Source organism: Plasmodium coatneyi, chromosome 4 (genome assembly GCF_001680005.1).
Source record: "Plasmodium coatneyi strain Hackeri chromosome 4, complete sequence".
In the NCBI taxonomy this organism is placed as follows: Eukaryota; Apicomplexa; class Aconoidasida; order Haemosporida; family Plasmodiidae; genus Plasmodium; species Plasmodium coatneyi.
Genome location: NC_033559.1, coordinates 496,366 through 520,914, shown reverse-complemented (window position 1 = coordinate 520,914; position 24,549 = coordinate 496,366). Strand labels below are relative to the sequence as shown.

At 38.7% G+C, this 24,549-nt stretch overlaps 5 protein-coding genes across 5 annotated transcripts; 2 read left to right on the top strand and 3 right to left on the bottom strand.

The window, feature by feature from the left end:
* Nucleotides 1–7,328: 7,328 nt before the first annotated feature.
* PCOAH_00007160 (Uncharacterized protein) lies at nt 7,329–10,049 on the top strand (the record flags this gene model as incomplete). Its single annotated transcript, XM_020057526.1, has 1 exon — nt 7,329–10,049. One exon carries the CDS (start codon nt 7,329–7,331, stop codon nt 10,047–10,049), a length of 2,721 nt encoding a protein of 906 aa, XP_019912997.1.
* A 798-nt stretch (nt 10,050–10,847) lies between these two features.
* PCOAH_00007150 (Uncharacterized protein) lies at nt 10,848–12,274 on the bottom strand (the record flags this gene model as incomplete). The annotated part of the gene is made up of 3 exons (XM_020057525.1): nt 10,848–10,871; nt 10,975–11,055; nt 11,198–12,274. The coding sequence occupies 3 exons, from the start codon at nt 12,272–12,274 to the stop codon at nt 10,848–10,850; spliced, it is 1,182 nt and encodes a 393-aa protein (XP_019913248.1).
* Nucleotides 12,275–13,060: 786 nt separating this feature from the next.
* On the bottom strand, nt 13,061–13,774 carry PCOAH_00007140 (Uncharacterized protein; the record flags this gene model as incomplete). The annotated part of the gene is made up of 3 exons (XM_020057524.1): nt 13,061–13,167; nt 13,192–13,525; nt 13,673–13,774. One exon carries the CDS (start codon nt 13,457–13,459, stop codon nt 13,232–13,234), a length of 228 nt encoding a protein of 75 aa, XP_019913151.1.
* A 549-nt stretch (nt 13,775–14,323) lies between these two features.
* PCOAH_00007130 (Uncharacterized protein) lies at nt 14,324–18,577 on the top strand (the record flags this gene model as incomplete). The annotated part of the gene is made up of 1 exon (XM_020057523.1): nt 14,324–18,577. One exon carries the CDS (start codon nt 14,324–14,326, stop codon nt 18,575–18,577), a length of 4,254 nt encoding a protein of 1,417 aa, XP_019913059.1.
* Nucleotides 18,578–18,925: 348 nt separating this feature from the next.
* On the bottom strand, nt 18,926–23,320 carry PCOAH_00007120 (Transporter/permease protein; the record flags this gene model as incomplete). Its single annotated transcript, XM_020057522.1, has 1 exon — nt 18,926–23,320. One exon carries the CDS (start codon nt 23,318–23,320, stop codon nt 18,926–18,928), a length of 4,395 nt encoding a protein of 1,464 aa, XP_019913313.1.
* Between the last annotated feature and the right edge of the window lie 1,229 nt (nt 23,321–24,549).

Sequence of the window (24,549 nt, the reverse complement as noted above, 5' to 3'; positions counted from 1 at the left end):
GAAATATTTACACAGGGTACACATAAATGACGTGTGCGAATTTTTTTTTTTTTTTTTTTTCTCCTCCTCCTCCCCCCTTCTAGAGTATGATGTTTTATACCCTTTTTGGTGTGTGTTTTTTTTATTTTAATTTCCGGTTCGTCGGAGGAGGCGGTACAATCACACACATATGCTGTGTACCTATAGATGTATGTGTAAACGTACACATGTAGGTAAACTGCTAAATATTTCAGTTTACTCTCGAGAGGAAACTCACATAAATGCGTACGTGCCTGCGCATGTAGGTGGTAAAAATGCATACGATAATGCGTACATTAAGGCATATATGAGCATTTAATTATAGTTTAATATATCTATATTTTTAATGCTGTGGGTATCCACAACAGCTTCGCGATTTCGTTTTTTTTTTTTTTTTTTTCACAGCATAGTGTATTTAATTTACATTTAATTCATTTATATGCAATCAGGAATACGCTTACGTGTACGTGTAAATGGGAAAAAAAATATAAACAGGCAAGGTGTACATAAACTGGGACGTGTATCTATAAAGATGGGAGGGCCTATGTAAAGGTGCGAGAAAACGTGAATAAATCATGCAATACATGTATGAACATAAAATACACGTATTCATGCATACACGATTTTCGTTTATGCTGATATTATTTCTCCTTAATTGATTAATTTGGTATGTGTCATCTGTCACCTTTTATTTTTTTATAATTGCATTCTCTCTTCTTTTTTTTTTTTTTTTTGTTTTCCTTTTGCTCGTAGTACGCATATTTATTTGTACATTATCTATCTATAAGCCTACGTACGTATGGATGTATGTATGTACGTACTTACGCGTGAGTGTACCTTCGTATGTGCGTGTACGCGTTTGTACGCAAGTGCGCGGCCGGGTACATGTGTATGCGTACGCAAAACGCAATTGTACATGAATTACGCGCGAGTTCGTACTGCGCACATATGTGTGCACATATATTAATACACGCATTTACGCATATACCTTTGCTGGCTTATCGTAAAGCGCTAAAAAAAAATATAGCTTCGTGTGTTCACATAAAACCCTACGTGCTTTATGCTTATTATTTTTTTTTTAAATACAGTTTATAAAGTTCATTTTACGGAAAAAAAAAAAAAAAGTACAAACACGGCACACAAACTGTCACTTAATTTTTTTCTTTAATGTTTAAAAAAGAAAAAAAAAAAGCATACTGCTACATTTTATTATAAAAAAAAAGTGTAAAATAAAAAGGGATTAACAAAATGCAAAAGTGCTTGCATACGTAAAATTTTTCCTTTGTGTATCCCTTCCGCTTATATTTTTTTTTTTTTTGAAAATTAAAAAGAGTTAATTATTTTTCTCTTTTCAGGGGCTTTTAATTATTACGACTTTAATTCGCATTATCTCTATTGTTACATGCGCACGCAAGGAAGCGCGCACAGGTACGTATGTTTCGTGCTCGTTTTTATGTAAACTTACACGAGTGTAATTCTTATGGGAATAAAGTACTAGGGGATATACATAATACGTACACGCATACTTATATAATTACGCGCCATGCGGAAAAATGGCATATAATGCGTATTTTGTGTACAAAATGTTACTTAATTACGTGAAAAAAATTATTGTGCTGCATGTTTATTTTTAATATTAATTTAATATATATATTTCTTTAACACGTTTCAAACCTTCTCATTTGTGTAATGAGTTTTTAATTAATTGTTAATTTAAGGTTTAATTTTTATTAAAGAAAAAAATTGGTAAATTGGTGTATATATGTATATTTTTTTTTTTCCCCCAAATTATTTGCCAATTTTTTGAGGGTCACACATATTTTCTTTTTATTTTTACCTTATTTTTTTTTTTTTTTGCAATTCTCTTACCGTAAAAAGGAAAAAAAAAAAAATAATAAATGCATTTTTTTTACATATATTTAAAAAAAGGTGATATATGCCGTATTTTATTTTTTTCTCCCACTGTGCATTAGCAATAAATTGGCACGTATGCACAAAAGGGCACTTTGATTTATTCTGGAAAAAAGGTACTTGTGTACACATTTGCTTAATTTTCAAGCGTGGTGTGTCTGCTTGCACACGGGCACCTACGCATTAGGTCGACTTTCTTCCATTGCATAGGTTTGCATAGTGTCCTATGACTTCTGAGAGACATGCCGTTCTGCTTCTCTGTGCATATATGTATGTTACCAAAGGGTTACCTTTTTTGGGGGGAGCGGTGGAAAATCGTGGAACCTTACACCTTTGCCACCATATTGTTACTTAATATTTACCACAATTTTAAAAAAGGGAAAAGGACAAGATACTTAAGGGGAAACTTAAAAAAAAGAGGTTACGCAGGGGAGGTTTTGCGGAAAAATGGGGTCTAAACATATGAGTAGCACCAATACTTGAAAGGTGTGCATATTAGTGAGCATACTTAGAGGGAAACTCAGCTGATGAAAGATTAACAACTTCAGTTAGTACGAAACTGTTGCGGCACTTTGAGGGGAAATCGTTTCCGTTCAAAGGGTAATCCTAGGAACCTTCCTAAATTTGTGCACAAATTATTTTGGACTGCCTCTTACCCGTTGCCGACCTGTGGGCAGGGGTGCAGTGCTCACAAGGCTCATTCGCCTTACGCATCCGCATGTAACTAGCCAGGCTGTTGCACACAGCTGCCTATGCTTGCGTCCACGTGTACCATTTGGTTTACTGCCCTTGAATTAGCACACCTGCTTATTTCTTTTATTTGCAAAAATTGTTAATGGGCAAAAAAAAAAAAAAAAAAAAAGAGATTTGTTTTCTCCTAGGTGAATGTGCACCATGGTGCATTGGCAGTAGTTCTTTCCTCCTTGCTAAAATTACAATTTTGAAGATAGCACATCTTTCCTAAGCTCCTCAAAAAAACAAAAAAATATATATATTTCTCCTTTTACAATATGGCCCATTCGGTATGCTTCAAATTATTAGTTACACTTAAATATGGGTGAGGGGCACACACAACCTACGTGCAGTTCTGCTGTAAGTCCTCTATGTGTAAGAAAAAAGAAAGGAGGAATCACTTGTAACAAAATTTTCTCACATGAAGGTGTATACATATGCGATCTATATGCGGATGTATGCACATAATATAATTGCGAATTAATGTTTTCCCCCAATGTATCAAGGTCACATTGGCGCTATAAGATGCAGTAACCTTTTTGCTAGCGTTTATTACAAAATGAATTTCCCCCAAAGAAACCACACTTTTAACGTCCCCCGAAATTCTTATTGAAAATATTTACATAGTTTCAAAAATGTCGCATTTTCAACATGCACATGTGTAAATGCGTTACCGTCTGTGCATGTGCATTTGCATAAGCAAAGTTCCTCTTGCTAAAATGTACAGGAACCTTCTTTAACAAACAACTTTACAGTATTTATGCTTCCCTCAGGAGGCACGTCGTTTTTATGCTCTTATAATTTGGTGCCTTATGATCTTGTTCCCATTTTGGAGAACATTACTCCATTTTGTTTTTCCTGTCCATTGTAACTTGACCCCATATTTCACGTGTGATTAGTGGCCTTTTTTGAATTGCACTTATTCAGGTCACTCATAGTTAGGGATACGAAAAATGCAACTCTCTTCCACGTTGGAGGGGAACACATGCATACATGCCAAAATGTAAAAATGCAAAAATGATTTGATGCCCGCATATGCATGCCTCAAGGGACAGAAGGATTATCCGTCTTTCCTTGAAAGGGCATTACGGGAATGCTTTAATTGTACCTTTCTATTTTACATTATTGTTTATTTATTTTCCTCCGATCCTTTCACGCTTATCGAGATAGATGAGCTGTTTGTGCAATTTTAATTTTCTTTACAAAAAAGGGGTCACTTTAATTTTTCCCTAAATTAGTTGGAGTAAGCCAATGCAAAATTGATACACCAGCATACGTTGATTAATGAAGAGAAAGCTTATACCTTATCGCGAAAATACGCGCCAATGTGTAGATGTTCCCCCCTTTAGACCATTTCGTATTTTTAGCAACTTCTATACAGATGAGAAGCGTGTCGTTATGGGTAACTCACATGGCTAGCCACCCTTTGTAAAAATGAATTATGTGGGGATATACAAATGGGAGCAAAAAAATTGTGCACAATTATTCGTATCATTTGGAGCATTATTCATGTTATGAAAAAAGGTTGCACAAAAGGGTGAACAACAATTTCTGTCGTGCAAATTTAATGCTTAATTTTTCATTCGAGTTGGTTAATTTGTTTTCCCCCAATGGGGGCATGTAAACGTTTGATCAACTGGCTAAAGCCACGACATGGTCTCTTTCAATTTTTTTTTTTTGTGCGTTTATGCCTTGCTGGCGTGTTAACCCGACGTTGATTGAGAACAAATGGTGCAGGGCAAAGATGCATTTCAAAATGGACGCAGCGAAATTGTTCGATGGCGTAACACTCATAAACATTTCTTTTGCCATTCTTAACATATTGTTAGGTCTACATGTTTGAATTAATGCGTTCTGGCACATATATGCTTGCGCGCAAAATATGTTAACCAACGGGGGAAGGAAATTCCTTTTTTTCTTTTTTTTAAAGATTATAAGGAAAAATCCATATAAGGTATTTGTGCCGTTCCTTTATTCAGTCGAACATTTGGGGATGTACAACTTACGCCCAAGTTGCGATTAAATGAAAAAGACTTGTCCGTTAACATGAACAAGCGGTGATGCAAAAAAAGTAAAAGCGCACAAAAGACAGGAACGCGAAAAGACATGTTCACGAATTCGCAGACAGATATGGGCACCTTATATGTGTTGTTGAAAATTGTTCAGGGGAGGGGCGACCAGACAAATGTTTTGGTTCGTGTTCCGCTCAACGACTCTGGGGGTTATTTTCTTTAAAAATTAAGCACAATTTGGAAAAATGGTTAAAAGAAAAGAGTGGACTCTTTCGTACAGTACATATATGTATACTTCATTACTTTCACATATATAAATTGTTATGGTTCCCTTTTTCTTCACCCGCTAATTGGTAAGCTGACTTTGCAACAAAATTAATTTTTTCCTTCAAAATAAAAGGACCATAAACAGAGTAAAGCGATGGTACTGACGTTACGTCAAGGATTCCCAAAATTCCCTTCCCCTCACAACAGGTTCGTTTTTTCTTCACATGCAAAAAAGGGAGAAATTTAAAAAAAATGATCGGGGGGGAAGAAAAATGGAAAAACAATGGGAAAAAAAAATGAAAATAATCAAAATGATGATGAAAGGAAAAAAGGTTCGTCATAAAATATATACTCAATCCCATTTGTGTATTTTTTTTTTTTTTTTTTTCTCCTTTTATTTACTCTTTTTTCCCCTTTAAAATCTGAAGAAGCGCGTAATCCACAAATTCGTAAATGACTAAACAGAAAAGGCTGTTTTCTGAGTGCAAATAAATTTTGAACCATGCCATGAGTGGAATTTGCCAAATATACCATAAAGTTACGCACGCGTTAATATATATAGGGGCAATTTTATGGGCACTTTTATTACATATTTATTTATGCATACCATACCATTTTAAGCATATTTGCGATGCGAAATTCGGAGCCCCACGTATATATATTGCCCGTATTACTGATGATGTGGTGGCATGATTTTTTAAATTTGAAACCCTTTTGCAATTGCCAATTTGGAAAGGGAAAAGAAGAAGAACGCTCCATTTCAATTTGGAGAGTTTGCAATTTTTTTGTAAGAAAATTCTTTGCCCCCAAGAAAAAGGTTTCGATTCTGCATCTCCTTATGATTTAGTGCTACAGCAGAGAAGCCAAATAAAGAAATAGATAAAACATACTTTGCGAGCAAATAAAATTGCGAATAATTGATTATTCAAATACGTGAACTTTTAATGAATATAAATATCTACCGACTGCTCCGTGCAATTTCCCTTTTTAACCAACCCATACATGCTATATGATAATATCCATTCGTAAAACACGCACGCGCATACGTTATAATGCTTTATGCAAAAACGTTCTCACAAAAGTTTTGTGATTAATATTAGCCATTTTAGCGTCACTTTTTCTTTTTATGCGCCCCTGAGTGTATATGTATATATTTCCGTTCTGTATGCCATACGTATTTGATTAACTTTTACATCGTACCCATTTTCATAACCCGTTTACGCGTACGTTGGTAACATACTTTGGCGAGTATAAAATTGGAAGACGGCATAATTACAGCACAGGAAATGTGAAGTGATTCGTCGTCCGAAATTTTGTACTTGCCATTAGATTACTGATTTAAAAGTTTCCTCTGTTTGCATCTCATTGGAAGGCGAAAAAGGAAGACCGTGCGTCTGTTTTGTGCACCTCTTAACATGCCTTTATGTGTATAGAGATATGGGCATATGTGTACATATGCGCATGGTAGGTATGCATACGCGTACGTTTTTTAAGTAGGAGAAAAGGGGCGTCTCTTTTGAGGGGGTACCCTTTCCTTGTCGCGAATAACTCCGCCAGCAGCACAACTGTGATTGCAGAAGTACAACTGCTACGCATAACTGGCTTCCGCTTTAAGAAGAAAATCAGCGCCATTCTTCATATTAACACAAGGTTCATTTTCAATCCTGATTGTTTTACCTGTTTTTTTTTTTTTTCGATTTGTTCTTAGATATACGTTGTTTTATTCCGTCTTTATAAATGTTTACTTTCGCCTGCAACGTATGCCATCACGTAACGCATACGCAGGGTAAACGTAAGATGTATATCTGTCTGCGGGAACGTACGCACGTGTGTATGTACGTACCTACGGCTGCATATTGCCTATGCATTTTGCGTGGCAAACACTGTAAACATTTTTAAACCGTTTTAAAGGGGACAGCAAGGCAAATCCACGTGGAACGAAGTGAACCCAACGGCCACCGCGCGAACGAACATCTTTACTCAACCGACCCGTCCGTATTTGTCATTTTTAACGTTACCAAAAATTGTAAAGGAGAAACATTTGTCCACGCAGAGAAGCAGAGAATTCGATATTTTAAGTGAACAAAAAGGGGAAACATGCAATTTGTCCTGGGCAAATGCACCATTACGTGTATATTTGTTAACATATGTGTATGCGTATGTATGCGCGTGGCCAAACCTTCCCATGTGCACCTTGCGTACATGTAAAAAAAAAAAATAATAATACCATCCGTAAGGTATAAATCGAAAAGATCGACTGGGCACAGTTGAATTGTTCCCATTTTAAAAAAGAAAAGTTGCGTACGCATGAATGTACATACGCATGCATATGCGGGTGAGTATACGTATGAGTAGCCGTATGTGTATGCACATATGCACGCCCCCACGATGACCGGCAGCAAAAGCCAAATGGAGGAGTTTCCTGCTCCAGAAAGTGCCCCAAGAGAGGGGACCAAAAACAGGAAAACATTCCGCAGCTTCCACTTTTTAAAAAAAAAAAATGAAGAACGTAGTGCCGATAATGAAAGAAACATGGAGCACATGTTCTCATCAAGTATGAGTGATTACTCTTCTTTGAAGGATAATCAGAAGGAAGTGATTAACGGAAAAATATCCAAATCGTATGTACGCGATTTGGAAATCCCCAATGTGAGGGTGAAAAATAAATTTCAATTTGTTCATGTGCATGGTGCGGAGAATGATTCTCCAAATCTGCGTCCCCATGAATCGAGTGAACGGGGGGATGCGGCCCTCCCTAATGATTTAAACGGCGCGTCCGACAGGGGCAGGCATAGCTCAAGCAGTGGTGCCAGCCACAACGTGAGTAATAACGCCAGTAACAACGCAAGTAACAACGCAAGTAACAACGCCAGTAATAACCCCAGCAATGGCCTCTCGGGGACGCGACCCAGTCAGCACTCCGCACAGGGTGAAGACGAAAGTGCCTCCCTAAGGGATGATTCTGCTCTTCAAAATACATCCAGAAGAAATGAAGAACACGGGGAAAATCATTCGACAGGCACCGCCATTGGGCAGGACTCGAATGGACAGTTTTTGGGCATCGTTTCGGGAAATGTTACACGGGACAGCGGACCGAGTGGAAATGTTACCTGTGAGAACCCCCCTAGTGGAGGAAACATCGAAACGCAAAACGGTCTTCCGACTAGCATGCAAAACCAAAACCCGAATGAGGCGCAAAATGACCCAAGTCGAAGCAGAAATTCGGTAGAAAACGCATCGAATGCAGAGGAGTTAGACTACTACGTCTTAACCATAAGGGACTTAAGAAACACGCACGTGAATGAAAGCGAATACGAAAATGAGGAAGGGCTTGAGCTAGCTTTTTATCAGAGATGCTTTATTGGGAAGATACTAGGGTATGAGATAAAGCCTAATTTAGAAGAGTACAATTTGAATAAAGCCATTAGAATAATTCTGTTCATCTTTGTGATGCTGGCACTTTTTAGCATGGAATTTTTCCTACTGTATAATAACCTAGTAAAAGTAAAGGTATCGGAAAATCAGTTTTTGCTGGTCGAATCAAATTACAACAGCGCCTTTTTAAATAATTTTCTGTTTCAATTTAATGAGAAGGAATTAAAAACGTGGCACCTAACAAATGACATGATAAGGGACGAAATATCGAACGGGAATTTTACACTCCACGATAATATGTGTGAAGTGGTTAACAAGTTAAATATAAGCTGTGACAATTTGATAGAATTCTACAAATCGAATGATGAAAAAAATAAAAAAAAAATAATCGAAAATTCTATTCTTTTGTATGACGAACTGAGCAAGAGAAATATGTCCATTTATAGGGTAAAGGAATCTTTGTTAAGTCCGTGTAAAAATATAAGCTCAAATACGCTCACGGGGGGAAGTAATTATGTATTTTTATTTGTATCTCAGAAGAAGCATTTAAAAATTAGCACCATCTTTTTAATACTGACGGTATTTTTCTTCTGCATGCGTATCGCCCTAATATTGTCCAGAATTCTGTACGATTTTGTGTTATTTCTGTGCTTCAAGAATTACCGACTGTCGATAGAGAGCAAAAGGAAGTACCTTGCGAAGTACATGTGGTCAGTGAGCACCATCTTGTTTCTAGAGATCATCTTAGGGGGTGACTGCGTCACTTGGTGGCTACACGATATCGATCCCATTTTTAATTACTACTTTCAATATTTCTTATGGTACATATCTCTGTTCTGCTTACTGTCGTATGTACTACATAGAGTATTCAGAAAATATGCAGTAAGAAATGAAAGTGACAATTGCTCTTCGGCTTCCTTCTCCATGCAGTATGTGCACGATTTTCTGTTCGGCATTAACATCGTCTTTGCTTGTCTCTTTATCCTATTCAATATAAGCAAGGCCACCGTTATCACAATTATCCTGACCGACATAGTGCTCTTCATAGACATTTTAAATGACTCCTACATAGAACAAGTACGACTCACCAATTTTGAAGATTTCTCATCAAATAGGCAAAGAAAGAAAAAATTATACATAATTGAAAATAACAAAAAAAATGGAAAAAAGTTTACTCTAGTTAGACTAAATGAGCACATTTATGAGGATGTCACCCTGGACAGTAACTCAGAAGAACGAGAAAGCAAAAGCAAAATTGACTTGGATGCGAATAATAAAGGCGAACTGAAAAAATCATATGAGAAAAAAAACAAATTTTTTAACTTGAGGAATTTATTTACTAGGGCAAATATAAAGAAGAAAATTGCAAAAAATGACACCATCAATGGGGAAGAAATCGAGCAGACGAACGATAATAATAGTGAGGAGGAAAATCAAGACCATGTTGATGGTGACAAATATGACAGTTTAGACAACCCCGGTACGTCCTCCGTGGAGTATTGCGAAATTTGCGATGAACGCTCTAAAAATGTGGTGCTCTATCCCTGTATGCATGGAGGATTTTGCGAAACATGTATACGGTCCATGATATTCAATTCGCTCAAGCTGAAGGACTCCTTCCCCAATTGTCCTCTCTGCCGAGACGCCATCAAGAATGTCTACAAAATATCTTGCGAAGATAGTCAGAAGAAGGTCGAGGCCGTCACGATACTCACTATCAGGGTGAAGCAATGATATATTACATGTTTCGCAGAATTTGACTGCCTCATTTTGTGTGTACTTGGTAGTATGCTTTTGCCCCCTTTTCACAATGTGAGAAGTTTCGCCTCCCCCTGCACGGACGATCGTTTGTTTTGTTTCACCCCTATTTGTTCCTTTGTTTTTTCATTTTTAAATGTCGTCCTCATGGGCACAGCACCCTCGCTGGGGAAGCTACCCATATGTGTGTAGATAGGTGTGTAAATATATCTGTTCATACCGATCTACATGTATATGTATGTATGTACCAAACTCGCTTGCGCGTAGGCCGATTCGGTAGCCATCGCAGGATGGGAACCCTCTGCCCTCTGGTGAACCACCCAAAAGAGCACATGAAAAAATAATTGGAATGGTATGTGCATTCCCTTTGTTTCTGCGTCGTTCCGTTTATTTTTGCATCCCCCCGTTAATTCTGCGCCCACCCCGTTTTGTTGCTCACCTCTTTTTCTTATACCCTTGTCTTGTACCCTTTTTTTTGTTTTTTGTCTTCTCTCCTTGTTCCATCCACCATGCGATTCATGAGCTGTTTATCGCTTTAGTAGCAGGAAGGGTGCACACCTTGCACGCGTAGGGAGGCCCCAATTTTTAAGTTATTCATATTTATAAAATTAAATATAACCAAATAACTTTTAACAGTATGACCAGCGCGATCTATTTTAAATTAATGATTGTACCGTGGTTCACGAAAAAAAGGAAAAAAAAAAATATATTTTTTTTTTTTTTCCACAATTTGACTTAAAAAAAAATGGTGTCCGGCACTTGCCTGCGGTAAGATCACATTTCGAAGCTTGCTAAAACCTGAGATGGGGAGAAAGTGGATAAGCAAAAGTGTAGACGCATTGGATCGGCATGCAAACGATTCAGTTCGCGCTTTATTTAGCCCAGGTTATACCACGTGTACCTTCTTCCTGATGCTTCTGGCCCGGTAAAGATTGCCCTCCAGGAAGCTGAAAAAGTCCCTCGCGCAAAAGTCGACTGGGATCTGAAAAAGGGGGGAAGTGGCGTATCCATGGAGGTAGATTCACATATACGTCTGCCTATCTCTGGAATGTCATTATAACAGGGGTCCCACCGTGCGGTACCACGTGGTGTTCCCCACGATTGCACATGCACACAGGCATTACGTAAATGAAGCCAAAGGTAGGGCACAAGGACATGGTTTTGTCCAGGCAGACAACCAGCGGAATTTGCGTTTGATGATTTTTTAAAAGTTTGAGGCAGTTTTCTAGCAACCATTTATCGGCATCATCCTTCAAGTGCATTCCACATAAATTTCCGACGGCCTTTTTTTTTTCTTCTTCCGTCTTAATGTCCTTATGGAAAAAAATTAAATTTGGATCAAATCCATTTTGAACAATTTTATAACTGCTATGGAGGATGTCACTGTCGTATTTATTTTTTTTATTTTCTATGTCTGGGAATTTTTCGCGTGCTATTTTATTTGCAGTTTCCTTCAGTTTTAGCAACTTTTTTTCCCTCCTCTTTTTGTGATTAATTTTTTGATATTTTTCTTCTAATTTTTTTTTTATATAATGAAAGTAGCTTCTTCGTTTCTGTATTAACATGGTTTGCTCTTCCGATGGTTGGAACAACGCCTGTGTGTTTTTTACATGCTCGGTTAAATCGTCCCATATGGAGTTGATGCCTCCATTTTGTTTTTTCCCCCCTTTATTACTAATGAATATGTCCTCCTCCAAATTTTCGATGCTTTCCTTATCGCACTCGTCCAATATGTTTGCATTTTTTATTTTCTCCAAAGATTGTCTAATGTCGTATATCAATTTTGCTGTGATTTCTTCCTTTTGTTGGGTTGATAAATTATTCGGCAGGGTTTGCAATTTAATGACGATGTTTTTGTACCTCCCCTTGATTATTTTATTCTGTGAATTTTCAAACACTTTAAAAAAAACAATTTTTTTTTCCAAAAATATGTTATTTTCTCTCCTTTCGGACGAACTTAGGATGTCTATGTATGAATTTAAAACACTGAGTGATTCGCTGTTCACCTTTTTTAGCTCCTCTGGTAACTCTTGTGTTAAGTCTGGATGTATTTCTTTATAAAAGAAGAGGAGCAATTTTCGCACACTCTTTCGAAAGATACTCGACTGATATCTTCTTCCATTTATAAATTGAAATGTGAATTTTTTACTCGTAAGGAAATTGTTACACCTGTTGAGGTTGCTAATCAATTTTGTCAACATCGGTTTGGGGATGGCGTTTTTCCTGAATAGATTTTTTTTTCCTCTCTCATTCTATCATGGCCAAGTGTACAGGTTAAAATGGTCGAATAAGCGGAGGGCATAAATTAGTAATAGAATAAATTGTAAAAAAAAAAAAACAGTGGAACCAATTAGCTAAAATGGTTAGCATGAAGAACCATGGAATGGATGATTTAACAGTGTAAATGTACCACTCCCATTGGGGGAAAGGCATATTACCCTAATATTGATATGAAAAAAAAAAGAAAACAAAAATTTGAATCTATTTTGGGGAATAATTTTATCGCACGTAAGCGTTACCTATGTGTGATTATACCCACTCCGAAGAGGCAAAAATAAAGGCCTCTCTTCTTTGTACTTGCGCTTTTATATGATGAGCGCATCTATACCATTTTGTGAAGTTCTACATGTGTACACTGAGTTACAAAATCTTGGGAGGAACATAACTGTGCCGTTTTTAAATGATAAAAGTGGGGCGCGAGTTCACTTTCTATTTTGTTTTTTCATTTGAAGAAAACAAACAAAAGGAGAATGGAAAAAAATGCAACAACAAATGGAACTGATTGAAGTAAACAAAATTGTGGAAGTCGTTCCCGTCATACAAATGGGCCCCCTACCCCGTAGCTAAAATGGCAAAATATGCATGGGCATAAAGTGTAAAATTGACGAGGGAAGTGCCCTTAAATATGGCGCAATTAAATATGGTGCAGCTGAATGTCCCTTTTAAAAGGAGTGCGTCGGTGGGGTAAAAAAAAAATGACGCCTCCTAAAAATGGCACAAATTAGACTGCATAATTTCAGTGGGATAACATATATGTGTAAATGTACTCCACTCTGAAATAGATACCCTTATGTGCAAACGCATATGCTTATACGTGTGGAGGAACAATCCGTGTTATGACCTCCTACACATGGGGCGACGTTTTCCCCACGCCGCCGTCACTTGGAAAGCTGAGACTCCTGTAGATTCTTCCCCACCAGTGTATGTATTTCCATATATTTATGGACACACCTGTCAACACAACTGGTTTCGCCTACCGAAAGTATCGAATCGTTTACATCGGGAATGCATTTGCTCCAACAGGTGTTTTGCATTCTCTTGAACAAATCAGACATGCCCAGTAGCTCTACCACGGTGCTATTTACTTTGCTTATATTTTCATTCATCTTGTGTAAGCGAACAGGTGAGGTGGGGTTTTAATTAAAGGCTTCTTCGATGTTGCACTTGGATCTCTGCATGAAAAGGGAAAAAAAGTCAATTGTGATGGAATGTGGCGAAATGTGGCTCTATAGGGGAGTTATGGTTATGCGTAGCTGTAAGGCGTTCACTTGGATACATGGAGATACTCCATTTTTTTTTTTTTCTTTCATTGTTATTACTTCTTTTCCGCGATTATTTTCGAAATCTAAGCTTCAAAAAAGTGAGGAATGGATTTTTTAAGCAAAGTGAATTCATACGCATGGCACTTTGCTGTAGAAATTATCCTTCATTAAAAATGGGAGAAGGCGTGGGGTGAAGGATTCGCGCGAGGAAATAGAATGCAATCCTGTAAAATTAAACTAAATCGAATTAAATTGTATCAAATTAAATCGACTTAAACTAAATCGAATCGAGTGGAAACCACAAACGCGCTATTCTTTTTTTTTTTTTTTTTTTTTCCAAAAACCACGGAATGAGCAGCGTGCATAACGCATGCACTATATATACATATATATATAAAGAAAAAAAAAAAAGCACCATCCTGATGTGATGGCGTAGGCATACCTGTGCATATACATGTGAATAAACTTGCCAAAATGTAGAACGTTGAAGCAACACTTATGTGGAACACTGGATTTTTTTTTCATGTGTACACGTTAATGTTTGTTGTTGGAGGACGGGAATGGCCACTTAGACTCGTAAGAAAGGGCCAAGGCGAAACATGCAGGTTATGTCCTGTTTTGCAGCTTTTTCCATACCGCATAAGTGTACCACTGGGGAGAAACATCTTGAAGGGGGAATATCACCAAATGTGACGTGGTGCGAACAAGATGCATAACTACATGCCGAAAAGCTTCGACGAAATATTGATACACCCCAAGGACAAGCAAACCATTTTGGACTTCTTCACCCATTTGATAAAATTCAATAATGACCCAATTTTAAGCAAAGAGTTAGAAAACTTGAGTAGTGCCAAACAGACAATCGATGTGCAGAAATTAAGGAATATATGTGTAATTCTAGGGGCCCCCGGAAGTGGGAAAAGCACATTAATAAAATACCTATGTGACAAATTAAATATGAGAGAGTGCCACTACGAACCAGAATCGCAGGAACATATCTCTTGGGTTAGAAAGACTAGTGAAGAAAACGAGCAGTACTATCATCCGTATAATAATTTTTTACTCTATTCGAATTGCCAAATTGGAAATACAAAAAAGGCAGCAATAAATCATGCGAAAAAACAGGACGACCAAAAGTGTGCGAAAAAGAACAAACTATGCAACACCATGTTGTGCCACGGAATCCGTAGTAACAATAAGAGGAAAAAAAAATATGAGCATAGAGAAAATTGGCCATTACAGAAAATTTTTAAAACCGAATTGGGGAACAACCACCCAAATGGCAGAATGAACAACAAATCGGTACCGGTAGATATTGAAAGTGGGGTTAAGAAGAAAATTGTAGCAGATTTGGTAGACTGCAGCGACGTTAACGGGAAAATATCCAGCGTGACGCTCAAATTGTACAACGTTTATATGAATCTAGTCAGTCCCACAATTAGGGTAAAGAGCAAAATAGGCAGTCCACGATGCTTAGAAGGTAAGCAGGTTTTTTTTCCCGCCGGTTTGTCTAACCAGTTTAACAAAATGACACACAAAAATTACACCTTGGGGATTAACATGTGGAAAAAAATGAACAAGCTATTAACTTTGGCTGATAATTTGAAAAGGCACATTTTGGAAAACGAGGAAGAAGCACACACATTTGGGAAGGAATTTATAATCGATATGTTTGTGGATGGCAATCATAGCGAATACCTAATTAACCACATGCAGTGTTCCTCTAATTTGCGCGAACAGATCAACACAAACGCGAAGGAAGCAAACAGTTTAAGCAAATCAGTGATAGATATTTTAAAATTGTATATTAACCTGATGGATGAAGTGAATGAAGATTTAGCCCTGGCCAACACGCTCAGGGAAGAATTAGCAGACTTTATCGAAAGGAAGAAAATAAGACAGGGGGCAGAAAAGTTCATGCCCTATGGGGGGAGCCACCACTTTTTCATTAATGGGAAGGAGAAGAATGAAATGCAACGGAGGGAAGATGCCCCCTCTTCGATTATTGACCCACTCGAAAGTGAGGTCAAACAGTTTATAGAATCACACAGGGGGAAGCAAATAATCCCCCACTTGGTAGAAACGACAAATTTAAAGCAAAGCATAGGGCAACACCAGCGCATTAATAGTGATCTCTGTAATCGGGAGAAGATCATCCGAGCGGTTGCTGGTGAAGAAATAAATCACATTTGGAAATACACCACTCTGCAGAGTTACGGGAACAACGGCATACATGATAATATGGGTAAAGAGCCTCACACGAGCACAGGTCTGTTATATTTAATGGAAATAAACGATCAGTTCACACATTTTATTAACAATTTTTATGTCTTGCATAGTATTAGGGGTCTCTCCCTGTGCAACTCTTTTTTGGGCAACCATCTGACCGAAGCAGTGATTATTAATACCACCCTTGTGAGTTACCTAAAGGGAGAAGTGGCTAGTGACCTTATTAGGAAAAACAACTCCCCCAAGAGGGGAAGTGATGAGAATGCTCCGATGATGCCTGAGCTTCGCTCAAAAGTGGTGGGGACAAAATTGGTTCCGTCATTTTCCAACTCGATGGAAAACATTCCAACGAATTGTAACGATGATGATCATGTTGCATGGGGAAAATTGAGAGGCATACTTCAGGGGAAGAACCCCTTTCAGGATGAAACTTCCCCTTTTACCATTCGACACAATTGGCCAGAAACTGGTGTGAATTTGCCCCTTCCGGAGAAGGCACGAAAGAGAATGGCCAACTACTGCAGCGAGATTTACAAAGTGAACAAGAGAATGACAAGCAAGCTAATCAAATGTAACGATTTGGTCGAAGAAATGATAAACCAGTTGGGAAAAGACAGAGATGTGAAGGGGAAAATCCTTTGCGCCCTGATGGAGGATATAGAACTGAGCGATACTACTGTCGAGTGGTTCATGCCAAATATTTTGGAGAAACAAATGAGAAGAGTCATTTCGGGGAGCTACCTCTACAGGGAATTTGCCAACATCGATCTTAAAAAAAAATGGGAAGAGGAGAAACAAAAAAATTACTACGAAGAACATTTTATAGGCACTCGTGCGGTTCTCCTTGACGAGTTACCATTAACTGAGTTAGAATATTCGGAAGACTTCCGAGCGAATTGCGCCAGTTCGATGGAGTTTATATTCAACCGAGTCAATCACTGTAAGCAGCAGTATGTAAAGTACGTTCGGGAAAACTACCCCACGGAGCAGTTCCCCAAGTGCTATGCAATTCACCCCATGGTAATCCTCATAAATGCGTATGAACAAATAAGGACCGTCAATATGTTGCTAGGAATTGACATAAATAATTCTTCATATGTTTCTTTTGTAAAGTTAAAAAAAGTGCATCCACTATATTTGGAGAAGACCCTGGCAGAAAGGTACTACTGTAGAATGATCAACCTGAACCGGAACGTGAAAGAGGTTGTAAAACGATTGGCACATAACTGCAATGGAGACATACGGTCCTGTTTTAACTCCCTCGACTTACTAAATCGTATTCCCAATTTGAGTGAAATGTCACTCGAAGAAATTAACAACATTTCTCTTCTGTGTCAAAATGATATTTTTTCCTTTGCTAGGAAGGTTCTGTATAGGGACCTGGGGCTAGACACTATTTCAACGGATCGTCTGTCTACATCAATTTGTTCCAACTTGGGAACACATTATGCCATTTTGGACACCCACAGGAAGGTGACGCATGGGAGGATAAGCGGAAGCGCAGTAGGGAGTAACTACGAAGCAGTTACCACCAATCATGTTGAGGAGGCAAAAAATCAACCCCACAAAAATAATCTACACAATTGCGCATATAGTTCTGCCTCCCCTACGAAGATGCCGCTTAGCACAAGCAGCGCCCACCAGACGAATCGCCTGACCACGCTAAATGAGCGAAAGACACACAAACAACAGGGTAAAACTTACATGGAAATTTTCACCGAATTGGATGACAAAGCAGATATGATGAGCACAACGGAGAAATTCCAAGTCCTATCGTTGTTAAAAGAAAATTATATATATTTTTACAACAGCTTACCCGATATGGCTAGATTATTTTCCAACCTGAGTGCTATTAATTACTCCTTCCGTGGCATCGACTGTTCAAACTTCTTCATGAGAAAGGCGCATGAAAATATGAATGACGATGTAGCGAGGTCTGTGGATGACCACTTCAGGTTGACCTACAGGTATTACATGGTCTGTAATGGGAACCCCCGGAGGCCAGTGGATAACACATTCCCGGCGCAGGAAGGGTTAACTAAGGGGGAAAACAGGTCATCCTATTCTTCGTCCACCCATGGAGTGCCCACCCAAAGTCACGTGAACAGTTCCTTCGCCCTGAAGATCAATTCCATGAATAAATACTATCACCATTTTAGCACAGTCAGAAAGGAATTATACGACCGTTACATCATGATTGTGCTGAGGAGAATAGCGAATCAACCTGTGAATAATTCGCATGACGTTGCAGCAAGGTACCTCTTCTTCTTAAGGGGGAATTACGAATTGTTTGCGAGTTTTTTCCCCTGCTACATTATGTTGATTATACAGCACTGGAATAGTAAACACGAGTGCAAGGGTGCGGCTATGCGGGGTAAAGATGTGGACACACTTTTTGTTTTCCCCCCAGATGAACCACCCGACAGTGACCCGTTTTCCCTTAACAAATTCTGCGAAATGGTACACCACTTCAAACCGCGCGGTTCTGGCCATGAGAAAGCAGAGGAGCATGTTACGGATATTATTTCCTTCGCGGAAACTTTTATCACTCCAAAATTTATAGCTCTTTTTTTCCCGTCTTATTTAAAGTACTTAAAAGAGGGGACAAAGCAAAAGCAGATCGTCCGGAACTTCATCGGCAATGAGGCCGTATCTATCGAAACGTACTTCGAGATGCGGAGCGCGCTCCGCCTGCACGATATGGAGCTGCACAGCTATTTCTTCGAATACTGAGGGGGCAAGCGTGAGCGGTAGTTTGTCTGCCAGCTGCCCCATCCCTTAATTCGTCCTTTTTAAAAATGGGTAAGAATTTTAAAATTTGTCTTTTTAAGTAACACCAAAAAAAAAAAAAACAAATTTGACAGAAAAGTGGAACGCTGCTGGAATGAATCTAAAACGAAGAGACACAGCAGGACACACAAAGGCGATACTGTCCTTGTTCCGCAAGTGCCGCACGGAGGGTCGCACCTGGTAGGGGCATACCCCCGTGTGCGATTTTTTAAAAAGTTCATTTGAGCAACAAAATCAGGCGCATAAAAATGAGAAAAGCTCCATGGTTGTGATGCGGTGAGCACGCATGAATTAGTAGGAAAAATCATACAACACTGAAATGAGCAGCAGGAGCACTGCAACGAATAGGAGCACCTCAGTAATTTTTACATGCTTAATTCGTAGGTACCTAGAGGGGTAGACGTGGATAATATTTTCATTAATTTTTCCATTGACGTAGTCATCAATCTGGTAAGCATCCTCATATCCATGCAAAGGTTTCTCTGGACAAATCAAATTAATTGTTGGTAATTCGTCGTAGTGGTTTTCCTTCTGGTGAGTGGTAAGTAATGGCTCCGTCTTTTCATCAGCATGAAATTTTTTCAAATAGTTTAACTTAGAATTTGGAGGGGCGAACGTTTTTTTCGGCATATTTTTTTCCCCCACGTTGTTATCTCTGTAGGAGTCAACGTCGTCATTTGTGTTTCCCTCTTGGATGCTTTGCGCGTACACCCTATCGCAGGCGTCATTTTGGAAGTCACTACCACGCTCACGGTCACTTTGGTGACTGCCTCTTCCTTCCACCTTGGTGTGTCTGTGCACCCAGTGAACCTTTCTAGCATGTTTATATTTGCTAATGGTCCCCCTTTTCTTATTTTTCTCACTGAAGGAGAGCAAAAAGTTGTACTTGTAATAGTTGAATATGTTGTTTATGGTATCATCGAAGTTGCTGTGTCCATTTCCTTTGTTAATTTTGGGGATCACATTATACACATTATCCGGCACGGACAGTGTGTTCACATCTTTGTACATTTTACTTTTTCGATTGAACGAAGTTAGGAAGTACAAAATTCTGTCCTTCGATTGGCAATTTTCTTTCTCTGCATATCCATCTTGATCACCATTCTTTGGTGAAATCCTTTTTCTCTTGTGTACTAAATTGGGAAACGTTTCATACTTGTTCAAATTGCTTCCCTCAGATGTAGCATCAACTTGGGAGTAATTTGCGCTCCCCATGGGGGTAACTATTTCCTGATTTGTTTCAAAATTTTGTGGCGAATCTTCACTTGCGTCATTTTGTCCCGATTTTTTGATTCCCTCCAATTCATTTATCTGTTCGAAATGCACATGAACCTTTTCTTCATTGGGAAGAGATAAGAATTTGCGGTTTGCATAATTGTCGACACTTTTGGTTTGCAAAAAGGTCTGCACACTTTCTTCACTCGTTCTCTGCTTGATAAGGCAGCTTCTCTGAGAATGTAATTTCTTCAGAAGGATCATTCCATTTATTTCATCCTCATAATCGTCTCCGCCATGTCCATTATTATACAAATTGAGGGAGTAAGAATAAATATCACTTTTTGATTTTTTGAAGGAGGAACTTATAGGATCATTTGAATGGAAAAATTTTTCCACGTTGGACACATTCACATGGATATTACTATTTGGAGAAGCATTTTGTCTCCCTTCATTTTTATTTCCATCAAAGGCCCAGGTTAAATTTTTCTTATTACTTATTCCGTTAATGAATACGTGAAAATCGTTCTTCAAATCATTACTTAATTGTCCTTCATATATATCATTTGAGGACATGTCAATTTGCACTTCTTTCATTTCTTCCCCTTCGGAGCTATCTCCTCTTGTTTTTGTGTCCACTTGTGTAGTTCTTGTTCCAATTTGTTGGTACGAATGGGTTGGTTTTTCTTCTTCTCCTGTTTGATCATTCGACTGTTTTGTCTTTCCTGGGAGCGGCTTACCATTCGTCCAGTGTTCCCCCTCTTCCATATCTGACATTTGCTGATCCACAGTTGGATGATTCCTACACGGCAGCCCTTCCTCCTTTGCGTTACTCACATCATAGGTATACGCGTGGGCAGTTACCTCTAAACTGCCGTGGGTTGGATCCCCTCCATTGGACGCAGTAAACTCCAGTGAGAGTCCATTCCCGGAGTTTTCAAAATTGTAAAAATTGTGCATGTTATACACGTCTTGCACATCGCACATATCGTACGCGTTTTCCCCGTCGGAGGTGCCCTCCAGAATGAGCTTCAAATTTAGAAAGGAATCAAAAACGTCCGAATGTTTAATCAAGTACTCATCCCTTTCGTAGTTCTTTTTGATTATTCTGATATCGTTGTAAATGTCTCTTGACAGGTCTGCTATTATTTTATCATTTAAAAGTTCACTATCGGTGATGTCTGAATAGTCCGAGGATTCTTGTTGCTCATTTTTTATGGAAATTTTTTTGTTTTTTTTATTTTCAAACCCCATTACCGTTTTGTGCTTCCTCGATTTTCTCACATCGCTTGGTAGTCTTTGCTTCGTCTGAAGGTTATTTTTATTTATGCTGTTTGCCTTCATATTGAAGAGGGAGCTACACTTCCGAAATTCGAATTCCTCCGTGCTCCTTTTCCTTCGACGGTGGAATTCGCACGATTTTTTTTCCCTTTCTTGGTCGTCTTCTTTGCTTGGGTAACGCTGCTCATTTGGGGGCATCCCTGTACTCGCTATGATATGTGTACCATCGGTAGTTACCTCTGTGGGTTGGCTGTTAACCTGTAACGAGATTCTCTTTTTTGTTTGCATCTGCGCGTTTTCTCCGGGTTGACCTTTTATTGGAACTATGAAGTCGTCTGAGGGGGGTATCCGCATTGCTTTCTCCGCCCCGTGAGGGACGTGTTCGTAAGGAAGATCACCCTCAGGTGCGAACATTTGGTTATTTCCCTCTTCCTGTGTGTAGACCATCGGTTCTTTCGCATCTGTTCCGTATGTTGCCCCCACATTGGTAGCGTTATAGTTGGTCCCCCCCAAATGGACGTAGCTCCTCTGGCTATGCTGCAGCGGGAGTAAGCATTTTTGCGCTTCACTTGGGGGAGTATATAACATACTTGGTGTGTCATACTGTGCTGCATAAATGCTTGGTTTGTCTTCGCTGCATACTTTGGAGGAGTTCCAAGTGGTCATCTTCTTCCCCTGCTCAGCATCCCGTGGGTAATAGAAACCATAAAGGGGCTTCTTCCTTTTGTGCTCCTTGGGGTCGTAGAGGACTAACATATGGTGGAGAGGATTCTTCCCCGAGTAAGGGATGTTCTTACAAGCTATGAGATATATAATAGATGGGGTGATAAAATTACAGGCATAGGAGAAAATCAAGCTGGACCAAGTGAAGACATTTTCGAAAATCTCCCTGGAGGTAAAAAAACAGGAAATCAAAAAGGGGAAAATGGTTCCAAAAATGAAAGCCATTTTTTCAGAGCAAATATTACTATTGATTAGGTTGTATCGAGTAGCAATGCAGTAGACATATATTCCCGGGGCAATGGTTAGCAAATCAAATAGGTATATACAGATTTTCATATAAGTGTTTATAAAAGGATATTGCAAAATATCGTACAAAATATTATCACTATTAATATCAGGGTAGGCTGTACATAACATGTAGCCAAATATATAGTAAACAAAACAACAGAAAAGATTGGATACCCAAACAGTTTTGATAATTTTTACGTCTGATTTCATTTCGTTTGCCCAACATGGAATAACTGTCACTGCTGAGTAGGAAGAAATGTATGAGGAGAGAAGTTGTCTGAAATTGAAGTCTCCAAAGGCGGTAGGATATTTTATATTAGTATACTTTTTTATGCCCTTATTAATTATAGCCCCACTGGCGTTGTAACGATATATTTTAAGTCCACTTAAGTAGATCATTTGAAAAATGGTGCTCATCAGAAATAGGAAAGAAAACAACTGTATCTTCATATTATCCTCCAAGTTAGACTGGGAGAAATATATCGATATTATCGCATTGATTACATACCCCACCGTTATGCACACCACATAATTCTTACTGTAGTATATCTGGCTTATGTCTATGAAGTAGTTTACTTGAAAATTCGGGTACAGAGTAAACCCTACCGTATAGCCGACCGTATTTATTATTATGTAATCCATTGCGTGGGAAACTATAACGATCGATATAATGTTGCTTGCCAAGATGCTGGCGTAGTAGCACATTTGCATGAGCCAAAAGAATATGTTGTTCTTCCCTAAGAAGTAACACACGGTGGAAATGTACTCGTACCTTTTATTAAAATGGATATTATTCGGGATCATGGTCATGGCGCGTAGAAAAAGTAAGGTGTTAAAAATGGTTAAGACGCATATGAGTATGTTTGTGATTAGACAAGGTAGCCATCCTGAACTTTTGAACACATATGGGATGGACACAATTCCTGATCCGAATATTTGATTTATTAAATATATATAGCTGTACTTATTTCCTATCGTTTTATTTCCAAAATATTTCTTCTCCTTAAGCCGCTTTACCTTCTCGATGTATTCCTTCTTATCATTGTAGTGCGTATTCCCCTTTTTGTTCTTCCCTTGAACATTCATTTTTTTTCTTCCCTCCAGTTCTTCTAGATTGTGGTACTCGGTGTTTTTCCCATCGTCCACCTGTTTTTCCCAACACGGGGGTCCCCTCCCCATCCTTCCTTTGTGTTATAGTTACTGGGAAAAAAGGAAGAATGAAGAAGTAGAGGATAATTTGATACTTCACCGATTGTCTGGAAATTCACCTTCTTCGGCGCGGACCCTTTTGCGTGTTGTTTGTACTTTCTCCGTCTATGTTCCCCTTCCCCACGGCATGTTGCTTCTGTTGGGTGGCACTTTTACGGGTCACTATTTGGGGGTGTTTTCACCACAGCGGCAGTTCCTATTGCTTACTCTTCCCTGTGTGCCTCCCCCTTTTGGCCGATCTCAAACGATGGGCCGATAGGGTTGCAGGGTAATGCTCCAAAAAAGGAAGTGCTATAAGCCTAAAAGTTTTTCCCACAAGAGACAAGCAAAGGGCGCATAAATACACACACTTGGCCACCTTTTTCAGTTGCAGAATAAATGGTGAGCGCGTTTTATATCACACATGGTATCTTACATTTGGCTGCCTCGCGAAAAATCAGAGAGGTGTGTAAGGTTGGTATGTTTGAAGATCGGCATTTTGCAATTTTGCGTTTTAGTATTTTGAACTCCGCAATGTGAATCCCGCAAATTGGCAAATGAGAAAATCAGGGTGCTTTTTTTTGGTTCAGGAGTTATTTCACGAGAACTAGCGGATCTCTCTCACGGATCAACATTCGGGTAAGGAGTTAAAAACTCAAGCGAGTTAAATTGTGCTTGGGGATTGTCACCTAATAAATTGCTTGTTCTTTCCCGTGTATCGTTTCTTTTCTTCCCCCTTTTGGTTTCCTACCTTTTTTTTTTGAAGCTACACTATGCACATGTTTCCTTCATACACATGCTAAAAAGGAGGCTGACAATTTATTTTCCCAAATGTACAAGTATACACATTTTGTTACCACCCGAATGTGAAAAGAACAAATTTTAACTGTTTTACAATTGCGCATGTAGCGTGATAATTGCCATTTTAACAGCTAACAAAGAATTTAAGCAAATATACCCTTTTTAATAAGATATACCTTAGGAGTTATTTCATGGCACACTTCCCCTTTTTGGTGAAAAGAAATGAACGCGTTTTTACATGTGACAATTCTGTACGTAACTAATCCAGACTGAATAAGTTCTTCCCTTTTTTTTTTTTTTCCATCCAAGCCCTTAAGAAATGTAGACAAGGGTATAACAAAAAGAGTGATAAAAGGAATATACCACTCGATTATGATACAGTTAACCGTTGAAATGTGAATTTACACAATTAATGTTCA